The sequence below is a fragment of the Silurus aristotelis genome, assembly GCF_946808225.1.
Source record: "Silurus aristotelis genome assembly, chromosome: 10".
NCBI lineage: Eukaryota > Metazoa > Chordata > Actinopteri > Siluriformes > Siluridae > Silurus > Silurus aristotelis.
Genome location: NC_139583.1, coordinates 17,996,832 through 18,020,548, shown reverse-complemented (window position 1 = coordinate 18,020,548; position 23,717 = coordinate 17,996,832). Strand labels below are relative to the sequence as shown.

General features: G+C 39.8%; 2 protein-coding genes and 1 long non-coding RNA gene across 3 annotated transcripts in view; 1 reads left to right on the top strand and 2 right to left on the bottom strand.

Annotated features, from left to right (window-relative positions):
- kti12 (KTI12 chromatin associated homolog) overlaps positions 1 to 23,717 on the bottom strand; it is a 418,740-nt gene that overhangs the window by 111,942 nt on the left and 283,081 nt on the right. The gene's annotated exons all lie outside the window — the stretch shown is intronic.
- reln (reelin) overlaps positions 1 to 23,717 on the bottom strand; it is a 514,851-nt gene that overhangs the window by 311,592 nt on the left and 179,542 nt on the right. Inside the window, exons 12-13 of the mRNA XM_083552560.1 lie at positions 1,469 to 1,620; positions 1,257 to 1,369 (exon numbers count right to left, since the gene is read on the bottom strand). Coding sequence (XP_083408686.1) covers positions 1,257 to 1,369; positions 1,469 to 1,620 — 265 coding nt within the window. The remainder of the gene's footprint in view (positions 1 to 1,256; positions 1,370 to 1,468; positions 1,621 to 23,717) is intronic.
- LOC310732368 lies at positions 12,786 to 14,317 on the top strand. Its single transcript, XR_014535468.1, has 2 exons — positions 12,786 to 12,945; positions 13,470 to 14,317. It is a non-coding gene; the product is annotated as an uncharacterized lncRNA (long non-coding RNA).

The following is a 23,717-nucleotide window of genomic DNA, read 5'->3' as shown; positions in this document are numbered from 1 at the left end:
TTTCAGTCACTTTAGAACGGCCCACTATCTTGCAGAGTCAGTGAAACTGGAAGGTAGGCTGCCAGTTAAATAGGGGTTGACAGATAATCAAGGAAATTAGCATCAGGTACCAGATTAACACCAATAACTGGGAGGTATCTGAAAGTGTTCTCTAATTTTGATCGGTGTGTTTTCTGGAAAATAATGTTTTTTTTGGAAATGCCTTAGTTATTTTGTGAAAAAAAGGTGTTCTGGTAGCATGGTATAGACAGGACAAAAACTCCCTCAACTGTTGAGCAGTGAAGATGATATTATTTCAGAATTGTTCAATTGTTTATAAATTGTTTTCTAATTTTGATCGCCTGTGTGTGTGTGTGTGTGTGTGTGTGTGTGTGTGTGTGTGTGTGTGTGTATGTATATATATATATATATATATATATATATATATATATATATATATATATATATATATATATATATATTCAGATAATATAAAAGTTGCCAAAACAGTGCTGTTCTGACCCAGTCGTCTAGCCATCACAAATTACCCCTTGTCAAACTCGCTCAAATCGTAAACGCTTGCCTATTTTTTCCTGCTTCTAACACATCAGAAATGCAATTTTTTTAAAAAGTGTTTTTATGTAGGACTACTTTTTGTCTTTCTATTCTTACTTTTGCACACTTTGTATATTGCACAAAGTTTTTGTAGTATCTGATTTAGCTATATAATTAGCTAATTATACCATGCATGTGTTAATGCTTATAAATTTCATATGTAGGCTGAAACACAGTCATTAACTTGAACAGAAACAGCTGTGTAGAAGAACTGATTTTGAGTGAGGAACAGCCACAGAAACTGCTCATAGCACCCTATAGTAGCTCCACAAAACTTTAGGGTGCACCAGCAAGGATCCCTGGATGTCAAAGTCTATTTATCTAAAATACCTTGTTTTCTTATAAGTAGGCTATTTTTTGGTTAAACACATAATTCAGTTTCTCTCTCTTTCTCTCTCCCTCTCTCTCGCTCTCTCTCTCTGCCTCACATACACACACACACACACACACACACACACACACACACACACACACACACACACATATTTTGTGTCGTTTTCACCCGAGTTAGTAGTATAGGGCAGTATAGGGCACCATATGGCAGCTTCTTACAGTAAAGATAGACATTCAATACAACATTTTTAATTTCACATTATGCACCTCTTTAAAATAAGGTTTTTATATCCTTGAACATTGCTTTATAAAAAATGAAAAAAGCTTACCTTGTAGGCTGAAAAATGAAGTGTGTCCAACAGAACATGTCTTCTGCCTTTTAGTTGGCCAAAAAGAATAACATCATTGTCATGCGACTCCCCTGGATCACAGCCTCCTGCACCTTCACATATGTTCACATACATATAGGTATTCCATGTAAAACTACATTTTAATCTGCAAATTGTTATACTTTATACAAATATATTTTAGAAATTCATACCCATAGTAAAACGGAAGCGTAAGTTGCCATACATTGTTGTATCCAGGTAGGGGGTGCACACTTTTCTGTTTCCATACCCAAGGAACACTAGTGCATAACCTGACTTAATTTCTCCACACTGAGTACCATGCACTGCTCCCTCAATGTTCCAGCTAAAGTGGAAAATGGAGTTTAGTTAGAATATAACTTGAAAAAAACTGTGTGTGTGTGTGTGTGTGTGTGTGTGTGTGTGTGTGTGTGTGTGTGTGTGTGTGTGTGTGTGTGTGTGTGAAAAAACGCTGTAAATTGAAGTTTTTAAAAATGTGTTATCTGTGGTTAGTGCTCTAAGACCAGCGAGTTCCATCAAAACCTGTGTGCAATTGTACCAAGAAGAATTTATGCTGTTTTACATGCAAAAGGTGGTCACACCAGATACTGATTTACATTTACTTTCCATTTCTAAATTGATAAAAAAATAAATATAAAAACATAACATAAAAACACAAAATATTTTTTAGATAAAGTATATGCTTTGTAAGCTTTGCTAAAACGTACACATTGCGAGTTTAAATGTGTGTATATCATTCAAAGCAAAGCTGATAAAAAATAAATAAATGCAAACAAAGCAGAACACAGAACCTGCAAGACATTTGAACACAATAGAATTAACAATACAACATACAAAGCAGGCATAGTCATAACTCAGTGTTTTTTTGGAAATTTCTGATTAGAGCAAGACCATTATCTTTTTTTATTATTATTACACAGCCACAGATTTATGTAACCACCTTCCATAGTCCAGGACTCATGTCAGTTGAATATTGTCTTCACTCAAGTATTCTTACAGAAATAAATCAATTACTAGAGTTCACATATAGTGTTTCGATAAACTTGGGCCATTAAAACTCCCCAAAAATGTTCCTTTTCATCCTCACTGCTGGCTTCCTTAATGGGGACAAAATTTGTATTAATTTGCCAAGCCTATATTGCAGATGGCTTATAGAGGAGATAAAATAGCCAATACATACAGTATTACAGTTTGTAATACAGTGTTCATCCTGCTTTTTTTTTTTTTTTTACCTTTTGTCAGCATTAAAATCATCAGAAAATACACAGGAACCAAATATACCCGCAACCAAATATTCCCAAAACATAAGATGACAGTCTCCTGTTTTAGATTTATTTGCTGGGAGTTTTTTCATTTCAACATTTAATCTCTACCGCTTTTCATATCTCTTGTCTAAATAATCATTTATTAATGTGCTTTTAATTATTGTATCCTTCACATCCTGTCAGCTGCATTCCCCTTTAATTTTTGGAAGAGCACTTTTTTCTTGCCCACAGAACTATGTACAATTGGATGTTTCATTTTCAAAATGTCATGTGTGTAATATATCTAATATGGCAGACATCAAGCATCTTCTGCTTACAGCCCACTTTCACTCTTAACAATGGATGTCTATTCAGCGTTTAGCAAAATGGATGCACGCAAGGCAGCTGGCCCGGACGGTATACCGGGACGTGTTCTCAGAGCATGCCTGAAGACCACAACCATCATACCAGCGCCTAATGCCTGAATGACTTTCACCCAGTTGCACTCACCCCTATCACTATTAAGTGTTTTGAGAAACTGGTCCTGAATCACCTCACTGCGGGCCTACCACCTACACTGGACACACACCAGTTTGCCTATCGCCCAAACAGGTCAACAGAGGATGCAGTTTCCACAGCTCTTCATTCAGCCCTCACCCACCTGGATAAAAGCCACACCTACATCAGAATGCTGTTCATTGACTTTAGCTCTGCATTAAATACAGTCCTCCCCATTGTACTGATCACTAAGCTCAGTGACCTTCACTTGCAGATGGATTCTGGACTTTCTCACCAACAGACCTCAATCTGTTAGGTTGGGCAACCAGGTATCCTCAACCCTCATTCTGAACACTGGCATCCCACAGGGCTGTGTTCTGAGCCCACTATTTTTAAGAGCTTCCCACTACTACTGACCAACTCCATTCCTGTATGGTACAGAGGCTCCACTGTGAACACAAAGCCCTGCAAAGGGTGATCAAAACCGCCCGACACATCACTGGCACCCAACTACCTGCTATTAAACACCTTCACCACAGCAGATGTCTGTGCTGCTTACATCCCAGTCACAAAATATTTAACCTCCTTCCATCAAGAAGAAGCAGGTTCAGGGACAGCTTTTTTCCATCCACCATCACACTACTGAACTCTACACTACACCATTAGATCACTGTAAAAACACTGTATATAACTCCTGTACAATTATATATACAATGCACATAATACATAGTATATCTTATTTACTCCTTATTACATCTGCACTATTTTATTTATGTTTCTTTATATCCTTACTGTATATTCTGTCCAACATTTCACATTCATGTATATACAGTATGTGTATATAATGTGTGCGTATTATATTTGTGCCTTAGAATCATTTACCTATACTTCTCAACAATGTCCACACATCTCTGCATTGCTATAGCCTTTATATTTATTCACTGTACATATGCTAACATATATTACATGCTGTAAATATGCAACATAATTATCTGCATTATTTGCACGATTGCTACTTTTTGCACTTCTGGTAGATGCCAAACTGCATCTTGTTGCTGTGTACTTGTACTATGCAATGACAATAATGTTGTGTGTATATATATATATATATATATATATATATATATATATATATATATATATATATATATATACACACACTGGTGATCAAAATTAGAGAACAATTTATAAACAATTGAACAATTCTGAAATAATGTCATCTTCATCGCTCAACAGTTAGAAGGAGTTTTTGTCCTGTCTATACCATGATACCAGAACACCTTTTCCAAAAATTAACTAAGGCATTTAAAAAAAAAAAAAACAACAACATTATTTTGCAGAAAACACACTGATCAAAATTAGACAACACTTTCAGATACCTCCCAGTTATTGGTGTTAATCTGGTACCTGGTGCTAATTTCCTTGATTATCTGTCAAAGCCCTATTTAACTGGCAGCCTGACTTCCAGTTTCACTGATTCTGCAAGATGGTGGGCCGTTCTAAAGTGACTGAAAGCCTCCGGGAGCAGGTTGTCCAGATGAAGGCCAAAGGGATGACCCTATCAGCCATAGCAAGACAAGTTGGTCGTTCCGAATCTGTGATTTCAAGAATATTGACTCTTTACATCACCACAAACTCATTCAAGTCCGCCAAGAAGGCTGGTCGTCCACGGAAGAAAAATACAAGAGAGGACAGAATACTGCGGAGGATCTCAATGGGCAATCGTTTCCACACTGCAGCTGGAATTGCTAATCAGTTCAGCACTGAACAGGGTAAGGATCTGTCTCGTCATACAGTGTCTCGACATTTAAGAGCATTCGGACTGAAAGCCCACTCTGCAGTGACCAAACCTCTCATTAGCAGAAAGAATCAAAAGGCTAGACTAAGCATGTTGTGTGGACAGAGGAGAACTGGTCCAAAGTTCACTTCCGTGATGAAAGCAAGTTTAATTTATTTGGGTCCAATGGGCATTTGTCGGCGACAAACTGAAGAAAGACTGAACCCAAAGTGTGTAAAGAAGTCAGTGAAAAGTGGAGGGAGAAGTGTCATGGTTTGGGGCATGTTTTCTGCAGCAGGAGTTGGGCCTCTTATACAGCTACATGGGAGAGTGAATGCAAATGTTTATCAGAACCTTCTTCAACAACATATGGGTCCTTCCATGCGTTCATCACGCAATCAGCCCGCAGTGTTCATGCAGGACAATGCTCCATGTCACACAGCAAAACGGGTAAAGCAGTTCCTTGAAACTGAAAACATTGAAATAATGACATGGCCTGCCCAGAGTCCTGATCTCAACCGAATAGAGAACCTCTGGAAAATCCTTGGTGACAAAGTTATGGCCAAGAAACCCACCACAGTCCCCAAACTGTGGAGGAGACTGGAGGAAGAGTGGACCAAAATCACACCAGAGCAGTGTGAGAGACTAGTGCTGTCCTGTGGCCACAGATGTGCTGAAGTCATTCAGAGCAGAGGCCTGTACACTTCCTACTAATTGCTGACTGTTGTAACCTTCAGAAAATTTTGTTGTAATCTTTTTCAATGCTACAGTCATTGTTGTTCTCTAATTTTGATCAGTGTGTTTTCTCCAAAATAATGTTGTTGTTTTTTTAAATGCCTTAGTTATTTTGTGGAAAAGTTTTGTTCTGTATTTTGTTCTGGTAGCATGGTATAGACAGGACAAAAACTCCTCGAACTGTTGAGCAGTGAAGATGACATTATTTCAGAATTGTTCAATTGTTTATTAGTTGTTCTCTAATTTTAATTGCCAGTGTGTGTGTGTATATATATATATATATATATATATATATATATATATATATATATATATATATATATATATATATATACACATTCATATACATACACATTTTATATATATATATATATATATATATATATATATATATATATATATATATATATATATATATATATATATATATATATATATTCAGTTTTTGGAGTGCAGAATGTTTAGTGTGTCTTTCTTTATCGCTAGTAATAATTTTATTATTATTATCTAGCTCTATGATGAAGAAGATTAAAGAAGTGCATCCAGATTCTTTAGCGGGTTTGTGGAAGTGAAAACAGTAATATTTTTGCACCAGAACATCTGGATACCTTTTGCAGAGTTAGCAATCCTTAGACTATTACATGGGTGATGGCAGCATACTTTAAAAGCCATAGCTAGTGGCCATGGGAGATTAACTTTTTTTTGCTTCTTTTGTCTATCAGGTTTGCTGAGAAACCTAAGAAAGATCTTGTTATAAGAGAATACTAAATTAAATAAAGACAAAAAATTTGCTAGGCCTGAAGGTACCCTAAGGCCTAAGGCCTAAGGGTAGCAGCAGAATCATATGTTAGGTGTACTGCAGGTACTGAATGTAGTAGGTCATTTGAAGTTCCTAGGAAAGCATATGTTATCCAAGATACAACTTTTTTATATAGGAGATAATAATATACACTAAGGTTACTAAGAGTAACATTATAGAGGCTTGTAGAGTAACAACGAGGTTACTAAGTGTAACATTGTGGCGTCTGTTCACTGTGTGGTGCGCTCAGCATAATTTGACCCAGTCCACTGCCCGGTTAGTTCAGTGCTGGAGTTCCTGCAGAAACAGTTCGCAAAAGGGTTTGCTCCATCCACCATTAAACTCTATGCGCCCGCCGTTTTGAAGAATTACGGCTCCATGTCGGGGCATTCACTGGGCAGAGACCCGCTCCTGATGCGTTTTCTCTGCAGCACCTGGCCGTTGTGCTGGAGTCTTTGTCCGAGTCCCCCATTTGAGCCGTTGGCCAAGATTTCATAGAGGTGCTTGTCTATTAAGACTGTGATCTTGCTAGCTATCTGCTCTCTGAGGAGAGTAGGTGATCTACATGCTCTCTCTTTGGCCCCCTCCTTTCTGGAGTTCACTAAAGGCATGGCCAGTGCCTTCCTGCACCCTACAGTGGGTTACATCCCCAAGGTGCCCTCGGTCGTCCCATGACCTGTTAGACTCCAGGCATTCAATCCTCCTCCATTCCAGACCCCATACCAGAAGAATTGACCGGCTGTGCCAGGACAAGTCCTTGGAGGACGTCGGAACAACTGTTCATCTTGAACAATACAGACCTTCAGCAGATGGATTATCAACGCTATTACATCCTCCTACGAGTCCTCTGGTCTCCCTGCACCATTTGGGGGAGTGCACTCGACCCGGAGGGTGGCAGCTTCTAATACTTGGTCCTATGGAGTGTCCTCCAAGACCTCTGTGAAGCTGTAGGCTGGTCCACCCCGCTGACCTTTGGCAGGTTTTACAACTCCTGCCACCCCTCTCCTTCAGCCTAGCTGTGCTCATTCACACTAGTCAGGGACTGGTCAATGTGGCGGTATTGGACACTTATTTCCAAAACGTTCCGATGTAGCTCGAGTTCCTGTAAGGGAACATCACCAGGTTTATATATGTAACCCTAATTCCCTGAGGGAACGAGACGCTGCGTCTCCATGCCACACTGCCAGCATCCCTGCAGCGCTTCCTTCTCTCTTACAGAAGCTAGTGCCAGCTTCACTTCATGCGCTTTTTATAGCTTCCTGGACGCGCTTTCCATTAGACGGATTACACATGTGAACAAAGTGGCAACGTTCCCAATTCATTGTTTACGCAGTGTCTCGTTCCCTTAAGTAACCAGGGTTACATACGTTATATGTTCTTGGGGAGTGGGCAGGGGAACACCAATAATCATTTCAGCTTTTCACCATCCTCTGTAGTTTTCTGCTGCTTGACTTTGTAGCTGAGCCTAGATTAGAAAATTATGCACAGGCCAGACTTGATGATGGCTGAGTAGAACAGTGTGAACAGTTCTTCTGGCAGGTTTAACTTATTTAGCTGGCAAAGGAATTACATCCTCTGTTGGGCCTATTTAACAAGGGAGTCAATGTGATTGTCCCACATTAGGCCCTGAAAGATGGTTGTGCCAGGAAACTAAATGACTCCACTGCTGCCACAGTGCTGTTCATGATTGTGACTGGGGGAGTGTGGGGGTTTCTCCAGAAATCCACAATCATTTCCACTGTTTTGTTAAGTATTTTAAGTATTGTAAGCATTGTTAAGTCATAACAACTCATAACAAGAAGTCATAACAACTACATAAAAAACACATCCCTGGGTGGCACCACTGCTGATGCAGTTTGACATTAATTTTCTCAGTTTCACTAGCCGATGCTACTTAGAATCTGTCAGAAAGCAGCCTATCTACCAACAAATAGAGCTAGGAACAGAGAGCTGAGTTAGTTTTGTCTGCAGGAGAGTATGGTTAATGGTATTAAAGGCTGAACAAAAGCATGATCGTTAAAAACAGGATCATCACATAAGTCCCCAATTTGTCCAGATGTTGCAGGATGAAGTGCAGCCCACCACATTATCCACAGACCTGTTTGCTTGGTAAGCAAACTGCAGAGGGTTCAGCAAGGGTCCAGTGATGTCCTTTATATAGGCCAACACCAGTCTCTCAAATGACTTCATGACCACAGATGTTAGGACAACAGGTATGTAGTCATCAAGTTATAATGGGTGAAATATGTTGTAGCTCCTTTAAGAGCAGAGAAGCATTTTGGGAACAGTCTGCCACCACAGACCGATGATTTATTTTTTTTTTTTCTGTTGCTCATTTTTAAGTTATCTTCTGATTAACAAGTAACTCTGATTTCTGCTGCAACTGGAGTTAGGCGAGCTACCCCTTGACCCTGACTCAATGCGTTACAAGTGGCACCCAAACATTTTGTCTCTGGCCTTGAATTTTTCATGTCATCTACACAGATGCAGAGTGATTGATGTCACCGAGAATGCTGTGAATCTCATGACGACGTGGGTGAGTGGTACTGGGTCGATTCCAACGCGTGTGAGCGTGAGCGTGAGCAGCCCGAAAGACGTGGTGGACATTTTGTGTTGCAGATACCAGGTGTTTGTTTTCACACATTTGTGAATTTCTAGGTGACACGGAAACAGTCTCCGTATGATTAGATGTACAACGTTTTGCACTGGATTTATCCAGGAATTTAACTGTTGTTGAGTCATTATTTTGTAATTTGAACTTTTCAACGCTCACAGCTGTTGTGGACTGAGATTGATTAACAAAGGAACCACTATAATAAGGTAATATTTAATATTTATTATGCATTGACAACTTCTCCAAAGTTTATCCAAGCGTTTAGGTTTTATTTGCTACCCCAAAATTCCAGTGTAGGAGATTAATTCAAGTGAAATTGGGGGTTTTGATTTAAGTTTTGATTTAAACTTGATTTCATTTCAATGAGGTGACATGTTAATGATTTAACTGACCATTCCACAGACCGTGAGTATCCACCCAGACAGAGAATGCCGGTATCAGCTGATTGTCTGGAGTCACAGGTCAAATCATTAAAAGATGAGGTGGCAACGCTGAGAAGATGCCTGAATGACTTACAGAAAAGTATTTTTGACCTCTGCACACAAAACTTGCACATTCCTAGTTCATATCAGTTACCTCCACAGGTTAGGCCTGTGGCTTCTTCTGCCCCACATGTCCAGATGCCAGCTGTACAAATACAGGATTCTCAATCCTTACAAGCTGTGGCACACACCAGGCTGGAGAATCTAGGCCTGGCTCAAAGCTCTCTGGAGTTGACCAATGCAACCAGAACCCTGGCTTCTGTCCTGTATCAATCAAGGCTGGAGCCTCCAGTGTTCCTGAATGATGGAAAAGTTCAGTCTGGTGACTGGCTTCAGCTTGTGGATGCCTATAGGGCCACTTTGGGCCTAAGGGACGCTCAGATTTAGCTTGAACTACCACGCTTCTTAGCTAAAGAACCCAGGAAGTGGTTTACAGTACTGATGTAGCGCTCCCCTCAGCATTCATATTAACTAAGGCAAGGCTTTTGGGTTCTGTTATTGTATTAATTAAATGTGTTAACCCTTATTAACTCAATTTTAAATATTATCTTGGATTTCTCTTTTAAAATACACACATGAAATGTTTTACTTACCTAACTATGAATTCACCTTTCTTCAGTTATAGTATTAATAAAGATTTTAACCGTGTGCCTAGGTAGGTCTCTCCCCAAATAAAATAATAACCTCTTTCCAGGTAAATAAGAAAATAACACAACACAAAGTATTAGAAAATCTCTTAGTTATTTACTCAAAAAATAAGTTATTATCTCAAAGGAAATAAACAAATTTAAATAAAATATAATTGTTCTTTTTAAACCTTCAACATAAACTTTTCTTTTTTTTTTATGAAAATACTGTAATTAAATTGTCTCTATTCTTAACACAACAATGTAAACAATATCAATACTGTACCATATAAATGCACAGAATTCAATTTAAACTATAAACTCTCTTTTTAACACAACAACTGTAAACACTGTCAATACTGTATCATGTATAAATGCACAGAAAACAATTTAAACTCTATTAACCCTCAAATGGATTAATTCAGAAAACCTCAATATACACCTATCACTTAAACCCGACTTTTTTGTGGGCCCACAACACACCTTAATGCAATCTAAAGCCGGCAACCAAATTTATTATAAAACTAAAATACTGTAGCAGGCCTGATGCATTGCTCGTGTACGTAGTGGCCCAAAACTTAATGGCCGCTTCACTCGTCAGCGAGCAAACAAAATGAAAGATACCTTGAGATAATGTTTCTGTCCCAGCCTTTCACCAACAGTCACGGGCGCAGTCTCATCATCCGATCAGCAGAACAACACGAACTCGATCTCCTTTTTAACACCACGTTTTTAGTAAAACTCACGAGTGAAATCCTGGTTGCTTCAAGCTCTGTATGAGTCCTCTCTCTGTCTTCAGATCGAAAACAGTAGATAAACTCCTCAAACTGTTCAACTGAGAGTCAAACTTTAACTAGAAAATGTCGTTCACTTGTAATGAACTGACTCCAGCATATACTTCACAGGTAACTCAGTGTTAGCATTAGCAATAGCACAAAAGTAAACAGTCTTTGAACTTCATGTAGAAATTCCTCCCGTTTCTCAATATGCACCTTGTCACTCTTCTCCTCTGGTTGTCGTGCAAACAATTATCAGAAACAAGTTACATCTTGATTTGTGCACTAATAATTCTACATTTTAACTCAGAAAATCTCTGTATCACCTCACTCTGCAACTCCACTCTCCTCCCCTCTCTTCCTCTCTCTCTCTCCATCCTGCAAACCCCACACCTGACTCTACTGCCGAACGTTATTAACTCCATCCATGCTGGTTTAGACAGTTTTCAGAAATACTTTATCTTTTACTCAAAACAATAAACATACTATCATTTTTAAACTGCTTTTAACATTTTTAAACATAACTTATTAAATTACTTTAAACCCTTTTTAAATCACACTATTCATATACTCTGATTAAATGATACTACGAGCATCACTTATTGCTTCATGTTTTTAACTGGGTTACACTGAGTTCACATGTCACATCTTGGACACAATTCTGCATACTGTTCAGGACTGTGTTTCTTCCGTCTGATAACCAAGAACGTGTCTGGAGAGGTATTCTTGACCGTGTACAAGCCACTGGAGAACCATTTCCAACGTTTGTCGCACACCTGTTGTCTGAATTTTAGAAACTCATTGATCTTATTTGCAAGCATGCACTTAAACACTAGAGAGTTGCACTATATGGCATGCGTATTACTTCAGTCATTGACCTCTTGATGCGTGCCCACTAGCTCCTCATGACCCAATGTTCGGAAATCTCATTTAAGATGAAGGGGGTGGTATGGACGAGGAGCATGTTGTTCAAGATGGTCTGCTGTATTATAAGGACCCTTAAATAGCAGCATCCAATGAAGCAGCTTAAGCTATTTGTTCCGGCAGTTGTTCGACCCACTGTGCTCAAATACTAGAGATGTATTCTAGAGAGGGAGAGGGAGAGGGGATCAACTTGGAGGTGTTTGATGCGTTGATGACCTGATGTGATCTCCAAGACTTGCTTCATGTTCCAAGGTGCGGGGGACAAGACGGTCTAAAGTACAGCAATGGCCAAACTGTCCCGAGCCATCAGAGAGGCGAAGCGCGCACATGCCAAGAAAATCCACAGCTGCTTCCAAGACAGCTGAGACACCCAGAACATGTGGCAGGGCATCCAGGAGATCACGAATTACAAGACAACTTCACCTGCTTATGACCGTGATGCCTTCCTCCCAGATTCTCTGAACAACCAGTTTAACCCTCTGGATTCTGATTCGCCACCGGCGCCCAAACATGCTTTTTTTTCAGAAGCCAGCAAAAAGAGCTTAAACTGCTCTGTCATATTTGATCAAACATGTCAAAGTAATACATCATTAAAATCTGTAAAGGGTCTACTTTCATTTGTGTATGCTCACTATATAAACAAAACGTTGTATTTTTTTTTTCAAATGAATAAAATAATCAGGGTGCGCCATCTGTCGCCTTTGTCTGCGTGATCTTTGTTTAGATACAGGTCATCAAAAAGCGCTGAAACTTGGCCAATAGCTGACACACGGAAATAAAAAAAATATCTTTAGACAGCTTAAAGTATATGGTTTTAGAATAAGTCGGTAAAATAAAAAACATATGTTTCCAATTAATATAAATCATGTGAAACCAAGTAGAGCCACAGATTTTCCACCGCAGGTCATTATCTGATAATTCACAGGTAAAATAGTTCACACGATGAGTCACAGACAGTGGCATAAAACAATGCGATTCAACTGAGATTATTACACATTAAGCTGCGTTTGAAAGATGACACGCTACACCGGCGAGGAAGCGCTTCAGATAGTTTTGGACAGTGATGGAGAATTCACCTTTTCATCCGAAGAAGATTGCAATTCCGACAAGGAGCATTTGCATTTTGAAGAGCGAATCGACCCATTCGAGGACTTTCCATCAAGTTGCTATGATAAGTAAGTTATTTAGTCTTACATTCTGATTATATAAAACTAATATTGTTTGTAGACATCTCTGCCTAGCTTTTTTTTTAGCATTGCCTTTTAATGTTACAACAAAAATCCGCCAATATGCTCATTTGTAACATTAACTGTTTGTAATTGTATGCCCGAAATATTGTTGACGTTATATAAAGTTATATTTTAGCCTCAGTTCAGTTTTGGTTAATCTCACTTATCATCCTGAAAGGCTGTTATGTAGTGGCATTTTAGGAATGTGGCTGCATCACCTTTGCCTTCACTGAAAACTCACACCAGGCCACACAAGCGTCGTTCCATTTTGAGTTCGACCGAGAATCATCCTGAGTAAGTACATATTTTATATTTTCTTAAATTATATTTAGTTTGAATCATTATTGCATTGTATGACATATACAAACAACTTTACCAATGACACAATTAGTGATGTTCATGTGTGTGTGTGTGTGTGTGTGTGTGTGTGTGTGTGTGTGTGTGTGTGTGTGTGTGTGTTTCATAAACAGATGTTATCAAGCAACTGCTCCAAAAAGGGCAAAGGCAGCACACAGACAGTCCACCATGTCATGGAAGGATCAGACAGATAACGACACAGTTCCACAGACTCTGCGATTCCTGCCCGCACGGAAACCTGGACCTCAACTGAGGTCTTCTGACTCTCATTCTCCATTTAGTCTATTTAAAATGTTTTTCCCGGAGAGTGTTGTGTCAACTCTGTGCCACAACACAAATGCTTAAGCTGCCAAGTCAATAGCCAAAGGACGCAAATACAAATGGAGAGATGTAACCGTGAGTGAGATGTATCGCTACATCGGGCTCTTATTTTACATGGCAATGGTAAAGTTGCCCTCCATCTTGGACTACTGGCGACAGAGCAGTATTTTCACAGTTCCCTTTCCAGCAACAATTATCTCAAGGGACAAATACAGGACAATTTCGTGGAATGTACACATGAGTCAGCCAGATGCAGACAAAGAAAATGACAGAAAGAGGGGCACATCTGAACATGACTGTCTGTTCAGAGTGAAACCGCTTATGGACACAATCCGTAAGCCATGCAAAGCAATCTATCATCCTAGAAGACATTTAGCCGTGGATGAGAGGATGGTAGCATGCAAAGCTAACACTAACTACCATGAGCTTGTCATTGCTTGGTAAACTGTATGTCTGCCTCTAGTGGTGAAGCGTGGAAATACAACTGAAATGGAATCCTTTCTTACAGTAAGCACCACAAAACACCATGGAAATGCCTGGCATGCGATGTTCGCTTGTGTCTTCAGTTAAACAGGAACTGCTTTCAAGAGTGGCACAGGGATTTTTGATGCAATTTTAAATAAACCACAAAGGAAACACATTCTTTCTTGTAGTACTGTACTTCTCACTCAGATCCTGGCTCAGTGATCCACAGCTCATTATGTAATCCACAGCTCATTATGCGACCCATTCTCTACAAAGCTGTCAGTCACAGCATGTCGACGCCTCTTCGCATATGGCCTTTCAAAGTATAAAGTGTCTTTTAAATTTTAAATCAATGTATTGTTTAATGTGAATGAGCAGGCAAGATGATTTTCACATGATAAAAAAAAACTACATTAGAAGATCTGTTCTCAAAAAGTCTTGTGAAAACATGTTTACTATAGGTTTTGTGGCCTTATTTCAGTGTTTTTTTTTTTTTTTTTGCTTTTTCAAAAACCACGCATAAACCTTATTTTGTCAAAAATACACACATATAAGCTGTTTACATATTATGGTAGCCCAGTTTGTGCTTAATACAGTGTAATAAGTCTTTTGTCAATAATATATTTAAAAGCAACTAAAAAGAACCAAATGTAAGAACATGTCAAAATCTCTCAAGAGGCCCAAAACACCCTTAGACTTCAGAAGGTTAAGGTCCAGAACAACATGGCAGCAAGGAAAACCACCCCTCCTCGCAACAACTAGGTGCTTTGTCTATCCATGGCTGAAGTGAAGAAAACTCTATGCAGAGTTAACCCACGGAACTGCTGGACCAGACAACATTTCTGGCAGAATGCTCAGAAAATGTGCAAAAAAGCTAGCAGATGTCTTCACTGACTTCTTCAACCGCTCCCTGAGCAGCGCCATTGTTCCTACATGCTTAAGGCAATGACCATCATCCCAGTGTCAAAGAAGTCCTACCTCAATGACTATCGCCCCGTCGCACTTACACCCATCATAGTGAAGTGCTTTGAGAGGCTAGTCATGAGGCAAATCAAGACCTAGCTACCACCCTCTCTGGACCCCGTGCAGTTTGCATATCATGTGCTCAACCCACTGCTGTTCACTCTGCTGACTCATGACTGCCATCACAGTCGACTTGCTCATTAGGGACAAACTTATAACACTCATTCATTCTTTCTTTCTTACCACATTATCTGTGTACAGCAGCTTTGAGATAATGGTCATTTGTTAAAATACAAATATTATATGAATTGAATTGAATGTTACTGTGGCAGCAGGGGTGTGGCCGAGTGGCGGTTTGTAAATGAAGGGCGAGGCCGAGAGAGACAAGTGGTAATAATCACAAACCTGTTGGGAACTAGTCTAATCTGTGTTCTCTGTTGCAGTGAGTAGCGGAAAGTATATACCACCCATCACAGCCAAGGAAGTTTCAGCCAGAAGATCGAGTGCTATTTCTGGTTCCAAATACAACCTGCTAGTTCCTAGCTCGCTAGCAAGGCCTATACATGGTCATTGAGAAAATCTATGCCTGCAGCAGCTGGGTAAGAGAAATAAAAATTTATTGAAACAAACCCTGCTGTGTCAGCGTTCTGCACCTTTATCACAAATCCCCTGGGGTTTATCTTGGTACAGAAGGGGTGAAGATCTAACACCCACACAACGGCTGGAAAAAAATGAAGCTGGTGGACCAATTTGCAGATGTCTTCTTTACAGCACTGGGCAACCTAGTGCAACAAGAAAATAAAGACTAAAATGGGGGTGGTAGTGTGACAATGTCCATACAGGGCTCCAGGAAGCACGTCGTCAAGCTACTGAGAATAAAGTTAAAAAGAAAATGCTACAGGCAGGAATAATCAAGCAGTCTGCCAGCCCCTGGTCCAGCCCCATCATCGAACAGTAGCCTCGAAATTGTGTAACAACCTCCGCAACTCAATCAAGTCTACGAGATCTACAGCTACCCACTTCCCAGAGTAGACAACCTGTTACAGCATCTGGGAAGGGCCAGATTTATCTCCATGTTGGATTTAAATAAAGATACTGGCAGGTAGCCCACTCCATGTAATCAAAGCCTTAAAAGGCATTAAGCATCGCCAGTAGTCACTGCCAATATATTTGTGTGAGCATCATTGTTATCTAGCACTGCCATTATATAGCACATCCTCCTGAGCATGGAATCTACTAGAGCTGCACAAGTTGTTGCTGGGATCCTCTTTGAGAGCAAGTCACCTCACTAAGACTAATATTGGTGGCATGTTTGTTTATATCAACACAGAATGGTGCAATAAATCTGTGGTTGTCTCCAGCTATTGCTTATCGCTAGTGGAGTTTGTGACTGTAGGATGCAAGCCATGTTATTTACCACAGGAATTCACCACTGCTTTTATTGTTAGAGTGTACATTTCTCCTCAGCATTAGTGCTAGGGAGGCACTCTATGGGGCTATTAGCAACCTGCAGAATGCTCACAATGACTGACTGTTTATTATTGTTGGAGATTTCAACCATGCGAATCTCAGGACTGTGCTCCCTAAATTCCATCAGCATGTGGGCTTTGCAGAAAATGCATGTGGCAAGGCATCCAGGCGATCCCTAACTACAAGACTATTTCACCCGCTTGTGACCATGACGCTTCCCTCCCAAATGTGCTGAACGACTTCTACGCCCGGTTTGAGGTGCAGAAAAACATAGAGGCAAGGAAGACCACCCCTCCTCCCAGTGACAAGGTGCTCTGTCTAATTTCAGCTTAAGTGAGGAAAACTCTATGCAGAGTTAATGCATAGATGTCTTCTGGACCAAACAAGATTCCTGGCAGAGTGCTCAAAGAATGGGCAAAACAGCTGGCAGATGTCTATACTGACTATATTGAACCTCTCCATGAGTAGCACTGTTCCTACATGCCTCAAAACAACAACCATCGTCCCCGTTCTGACGAAGTCTACAGTCTCCTGCCTCAGTGACTATTGTCCTGTCGCACTTACACCCATCATGATGAAGTGCTTGAAAAGGCTGGTCACGAGGCACATCAAGACCTAGCTTCCACCCTCTCTGGACCCCATGCTGTTTGCGGCATCGTCTGTGAAATGGTTTGGACAATACATTTCCACAACCCTTCATGTAGCCCTCTTCCACCTGGACAATAAGGACACTTGTGTACAAATGCTGTTCATAGATTTTAGTTCAGCAGTCAACACAACCATCCCCCAGCACCTGATTGAGAAGCTGAGCCTACTGGGTCTGAACACCTCCCTCTCCAAATAGATCCTGGACTTTCTGACTGGGAAACCTCAGTCAGAAGGATGTGATTAATTTTGAAGCTTAAGCTTGCCATTCCTTTCCTTTCTTCTTTTCCTCTCTCTTCCTCCTTTCCTAATTTTTTTACTTTTTGTTTATTTTTATTTTCTTTATTTATTTTTGTTTCTTTGTTTGTGTAGTTAGTTTTATGTTGTGTTTGGCTCATTCATTAAAAGCCGTATTTTTCATAAGTGATTGTCTCTGAGTGCCATATTTTAAGGCTCCTGCAATATTTGATCTAAACTACATGCTCTTTTTTATTTTACGGTGTAAAATAAATGAGGGTTACGTCTTTCTTGGCCGGGGAGATACCTTTTTTATAGAATTAATAAAGGTTATACTGTCTGTTCAGCGGACGAACAAACCAAATAAGTGTAACGTTAATTCCATTACCGTCAATTTCAACTTAACTTAAATATTTAGGAGTAACTATAACCCGTTATAATTACTTATATATACTTACCTATCTTTGCGAGCTACATTCGCTACAACACATATGACTGTGTGGCCACTTCCAACTCCACAACCATCATCAAGTTTGCTGACAACCCTTTTGTGGTGGGCCTGATCTCCAACAACGACGAGACGGCCTACTTACAGGAGGTTTAAAACCTGGAGGGATGGTGCCAGGAGAACAACCTTCTCCTGAACGTCAGCAAGACTAAGGAGTTGATTGTGGACTTCAGCACGAAGCAGGAGCGGTCATACCAACCGCTAAACATCATCAGGACCCCAGTGGAGAGAGTGGACAGTTTCCGGTACCTAGGTGTTTACATCACACAGGACCTGTCTTAGTCCTGTCACATCAACACCCCGGTGAAGAAGGCCTGGCAGCATCTGTACCATCTGAGACGCTTAATGGAACTTTAAACCACCCTCTCAGGTGCTAAAGACTTTCTACACCTGCACCATTAAGAGCGTTCTGATGGGTAGCATCACTTCCTGGTTCAGGAACAGCACCATGCAGGACAGACGAACCCTCCAAAGGGTGGTGCGTTCAGCTGAACGTACCATCCACACCGAGCTCCCTAACCTCCCTAACCTGCTTTCTCTGCACATATCTCACTTTTTGCGCTACGACACTGGACTCACACAGCACAGTGCACTTTATATTTTATACCACACCATACCGCACTTGGACACTTTATGGACAATAAAAAAACACCTTAAATTGTTTACTGTTGTTACTGTTTTACTGCTTACTACCATAAGAATATTTAGTATATACATCTTTTTCTCTCATATATATTTGTATATATTCTTATATGCATGTCATACCCTGTATGTATGTGTATGTGACAAATAAAATGTAATTTGATTTGCCATCAGGAAAGAGGTTCCAAAGAATTCGGGGCCTCACGACCAGATTGTGCAACAGCTTTTTCCCGCAAGCCATCAGGCTTCTCAACACACAGAACTGAACACACACACACACACACACACACACACACATACTCACTGAACTGTGTTACAGAACTATACAATCTGAACTCAAAACACTCATTACTCATCTCAATCCATTCCAATGCCCCATATATTTATTTTTAATCATATTATACTGTTTACATGCTGTTAGTACACCTCCCAACTGCTGCTACTGCTGTTTATGCACTACATTGTGTTTGTATACAAATACACTCTTGTTTTGTCTTTGCATATTACTGTATAATCCTAGTATACAATAGGTTTACTGGTCTATTCTGTGTTTAGTGTTTTGTGTATTTGTCCCACACTGTCTTGTGATGTCTGTCTGCACTGTTTTTTGTCTGCACAATTTGCACTAAGTTGCACACAATGTACTTTGAAAACACTTACTTTAGTCCTTAGCTCTGTGTTCTGTTATGTAACTTTATTTTGTGTGATGTAGCTCTCTGTTGTTTAATGTAGCACCAGGGTTCTGGAGGAACGTTGTGTTATTTCACTGTATACTGCAACAGCTATATATGGTAGAAATGACAATAAAAGCTTTTTGACTTCTTGACTCATGACTGTGTAGAAATCCACAGCTCAAACCACCTCATCAAGTTTGCCAATGACACAACTGTGGTGGGTCTTATCAGCAAGAATGATGAGTCAGCATACAGAAAGTAGGAGCAACAGCTAAAAGCTTGGTGTAGAGCCAACAATATTTCTCTAAATGTTGACAAAACTGAAGAGATGGTTGTTGACTTTAGGAGAGCAAAGAGCGGTCATTCTCCAATGAAAATTTTGGTTCTGTAATTGTTTATATGCTAAGCATACATTTGTTCATGGACAAGTGTAGTTTTAAAACAAACATTCTAGACAATGACCAATGTATACCGGGGCAGAATTAACAAATGAAACAGACCTGCATTTTATAGGCACATGTGTATTGAGTAATAACTGCAGCGCTTCATTGTAGTAAGATACCAGTCCAGGGGTTGTTAAATAAGTCTGTAAATGTCAATGTCAATTTTCTATATATCCTGGAATTAGATGGTACGGCATTGATTGAACTTTAATAGCATTAGGCAAGTTTTAAAGGAAACCAGAAAATTGTCAGAAATTGTTGGGTAAGAACCTGTGAGACTGTTTTGAAGTAATACCAGAAAAACAAACAAGATCACGTGTGTGGCCTTTCAGATGAGTTGAAAAGTTAATATATTGCTGTATGTCAAAACTATCAAGGCAAAAAAGAAAATCCTTTGTGTATTAGTTTCATTATCGTTTCATTATCGTCCATGGAATGGTTTGGATGATATGCAAACTGCATGAGTCCAGTGAGGGTGGTAGCTGGGTTTTGATGTGCCTTATGACGAGTCTCTTAAAGCACTTAATCATGTAAGTGCAACGGGATGATAGTCATTGAGGTAGGAGACTGTAGACTTGTTTGCCTTGAGGCATGTAGGAACAATGGCGCTGCTCAGGGAGCGGTTGAAGATGTCAGTGAAGGCATCCTTAGCTGTTCTGTACATTCCCTGAGCACTCTGTCAATAATGTTGTCTGGTCCATCAGCCTTCCATGGGTTAACTCTGCATAGTTTTTTCCTCACTTCAGCCGGGGTTAGACAGAGCACCTGGTCACTGGGAGGAGGGGTGGTCTTCCTCACCACCATGTTGTTCTGCACCTCAAACCAGGCGTAGAAGTAGTTCGGAGCATCTGGGAAGGCGTCGTCACAAGTGGGTAAAGTTGTCTTAGTCTTAGTCTGTAGTTTGTAATGGCCTGTCCTGGAAATGACCATGGATTCTCTTGGTGTGTGTGCGCTTTGCCTCTCTGATGGCACGGGACTAGATTGTAGCAGCGCAGCAGCCGATAGTAGCCGGGAGATAGCCCCAAATAGTCACTAATAGCTGTGACTTGCTGTCTGCAGCTGCAAGCAGGTAAAGTACAGTAAAGGTCGGTCTAGTCAGTCTAGTCCCCACTTTAGTCCTTAGCTTATATCGCAAGTTTTGTGATTATAGCTCTACGTTGTTTTTATGCAGGACGAGGGTTCTGGAGAAAAGTTTCTCATTTTACTGTGTACCGCTATATATATATATATATAAAAGCTATATATGGTTGAAATGACAATAAAAGCTTCTTTACTCTCTATCATGTATTGGACTTTCATGCATGTTGCCTTCAACCTTGTTTTGGCTGATGTTTTGAATTTGGTCATTCTGTTTCAAATAAAACCGCATATGGATTCTACACAGCCCGTTTCCAACTTGACATTACAAACTCATGAGAGACAGAAAAATCTAATACCATACTACACTATAAAAATGCTAGTAATAAAAATTAAATACTACTTTAATTTGAAAGTTTTCTTTAACATTAATATTGCTCAGATATTGTTACACCCATGCCAAAATACATCAAAAACACATTATTGTCTGAACAAAAGCAAACTACAAACCGTATCACATGGGCATTTACAAAATCACTATCTATGTTCACAGCAAATAGATTTTTTATTAATTTCAGATCTCAGCCAGTTCTCAGACTTTGAGTTCCCAGCAACCACTGTGCCTTCAAAGTATGACTGCCATGAAACTTCAACTCCCAGACCACACATTCTTACTATTTTTCTTTCTGTCTCTGAATCTCCAAGCTACTGATTGAGCACGGTTGTGCTCAATTATTTACAGCACACACACACACACACACACACACACACACACACACACACACACACACACACACACACAGAGAAATATATATCATTTCAGTAAATCATTGTGAAGAAATGCTATATATGGCTTGTTTCCCAGACTTACCAAGCCTCGTATTTCACATTTCAAAATTGTAAGGGGCCACACAGTCAAAGGCAAGAAACACAGGACTAAACTAATTTTTTTTTTTTTTCTTACAAAGTTACAAAATAAAGTACTTGAGGACTAAATGAAAGTAAAGACAGGGGACCACCAGCTAATTTTCAGGATGGATTGATCCAGCTAAACCAAAGTAATGGCAACTAAAACCGGCCAGACCTCCACCCGAACACCACGCAGCACCCCAGACAGCACTTAAAAGCACTGCTATCCACACATAGTAACTTAAACTAAAAAAAAAATTCGTCCAAATTCGAAAAAAGAAAACCAGGCTCTCTTCAAAACTCCTCAGCCAGTATTGAAGGAACAAAACAGAATAGAGAAAGGGAGGGGGACCCAAACAAGAAAGAATGATACAGATTGTAAATAATCCTCACTGAACCAAGGACAGTGCAGTTTAACTACATGACTGCAAATTGGCATGTAGTCCGGCAGGCATTTAAATTGCTGAGATGAGACTGTTCATCTCTACTCAGCAATCGTGGTGATGCAACTAACTATATTTAATTTCTTTAAAATTGTAATTAAATAATGTTGTGTATTTTAAGGGATAGTTATTTCTTCTTTAATTGTTAATATTTTTCTATTTTCTACACTACTGAAGGAAGTGTTATATACAGCTGGTGAGCCTCTTCTCAATATTATTAACTCCTCACTATCGTTAGGTCATGTCCCTAAATCCCTCAAGTTAGCAGTTATTAAGCCCCTCATTAAAAAACCTAATCTGGATCCAAGCACGCTATCGAATTACAGACCAATTTCAAATCTCCCATTTATGTCTAAGATTTTAGAAAAGATTGTCGCTGCCCAGTTATGTAACCACTTGCAGGAGAACAATATCTTTGAAGAGTTTCAGTCAGGTTTTAGGCCCCATCATAGCACAGAAACTGCTCTAGTTAAAATCACTAACGACCTGTTTTTAGCTTTAGACCAAGGCTACATCTCCCTATTAGTTTTACTAGATCTTAGTGCTGCGTTCGACACTATAGATCATGATCTTCTCCTCGATCGCTTACAGAATTACATCGGTATTCAGGGACAGGCATTAAGCTGGTTTAAATCCTACCTGTCCAAGCGTTACCATTTCGTAGATTTAAATGGAGAGCTATCCAGGATAATGCTAGTAAATTATGGCGTGCCACAAGGGTCAGTTCTAGGACCCCTGCTTTTTACAATATACATGCTTCCATTAGGAAACATTATTAGAAGGCATGGAATTAGCTTCCATTGTTATGCTGATGATACCCAGCTATATATTTCATCCAAACCAGGCGATACAGCTCAATTAGCTCGCATAACTGAGTGTGTTGAAGAAATAAGAGATTGGATGACCCATAACTTTCTGCTATTAAATTCTGATAAAACGGAGATTTTGCTCATCGGCCCAAAAAATAGTACACAGAAGCTCCAGCATCTCAGCCTGCATTTAGAAGGTTGTTCTGTAACTACTAGTTCAACGGTAAAAGACCTGGGAGTTATTTTAGACAGCAACTTATCTTTCAAAAATCACATCAATCAAGTTACAAAAACAGCCTCCTTTCACCTTAGAAATATTTCTAAGCTAAGAAATATGTTATCTATATCTGATGCAGAGAAGCTCGTCCATGCATTTATGACCTCTAGAATAGACTACTGTAATGCATTACTAGGTGGATGTCCTGCATCATTAATAAACAAGCTTCAGTTAGTTCAGAATGCCGCAGCAAGAGTTCTTACTAGGTCAAGAAAATATGATCATATAACCCCAATCTTATCGTCCCTACATTGGCTTCCTATTAAGTTTCGAATAGACTACAAACTACTGCTACTCACTTATAAAGCACTAAATGGTTTGGCTCCCATGTATCTATCCAGTCTTTTAACACGCTACAATCCGTCACGCTCCCTGAGATCTCAAAACTCTGGGCTTCTAGTAGTTCCTAGAATAGCAAAGTCCACTAAAGGCGGTAGAGCATTTTCACATTTAGCTCCTAAACTCTGGAATAGTCTTC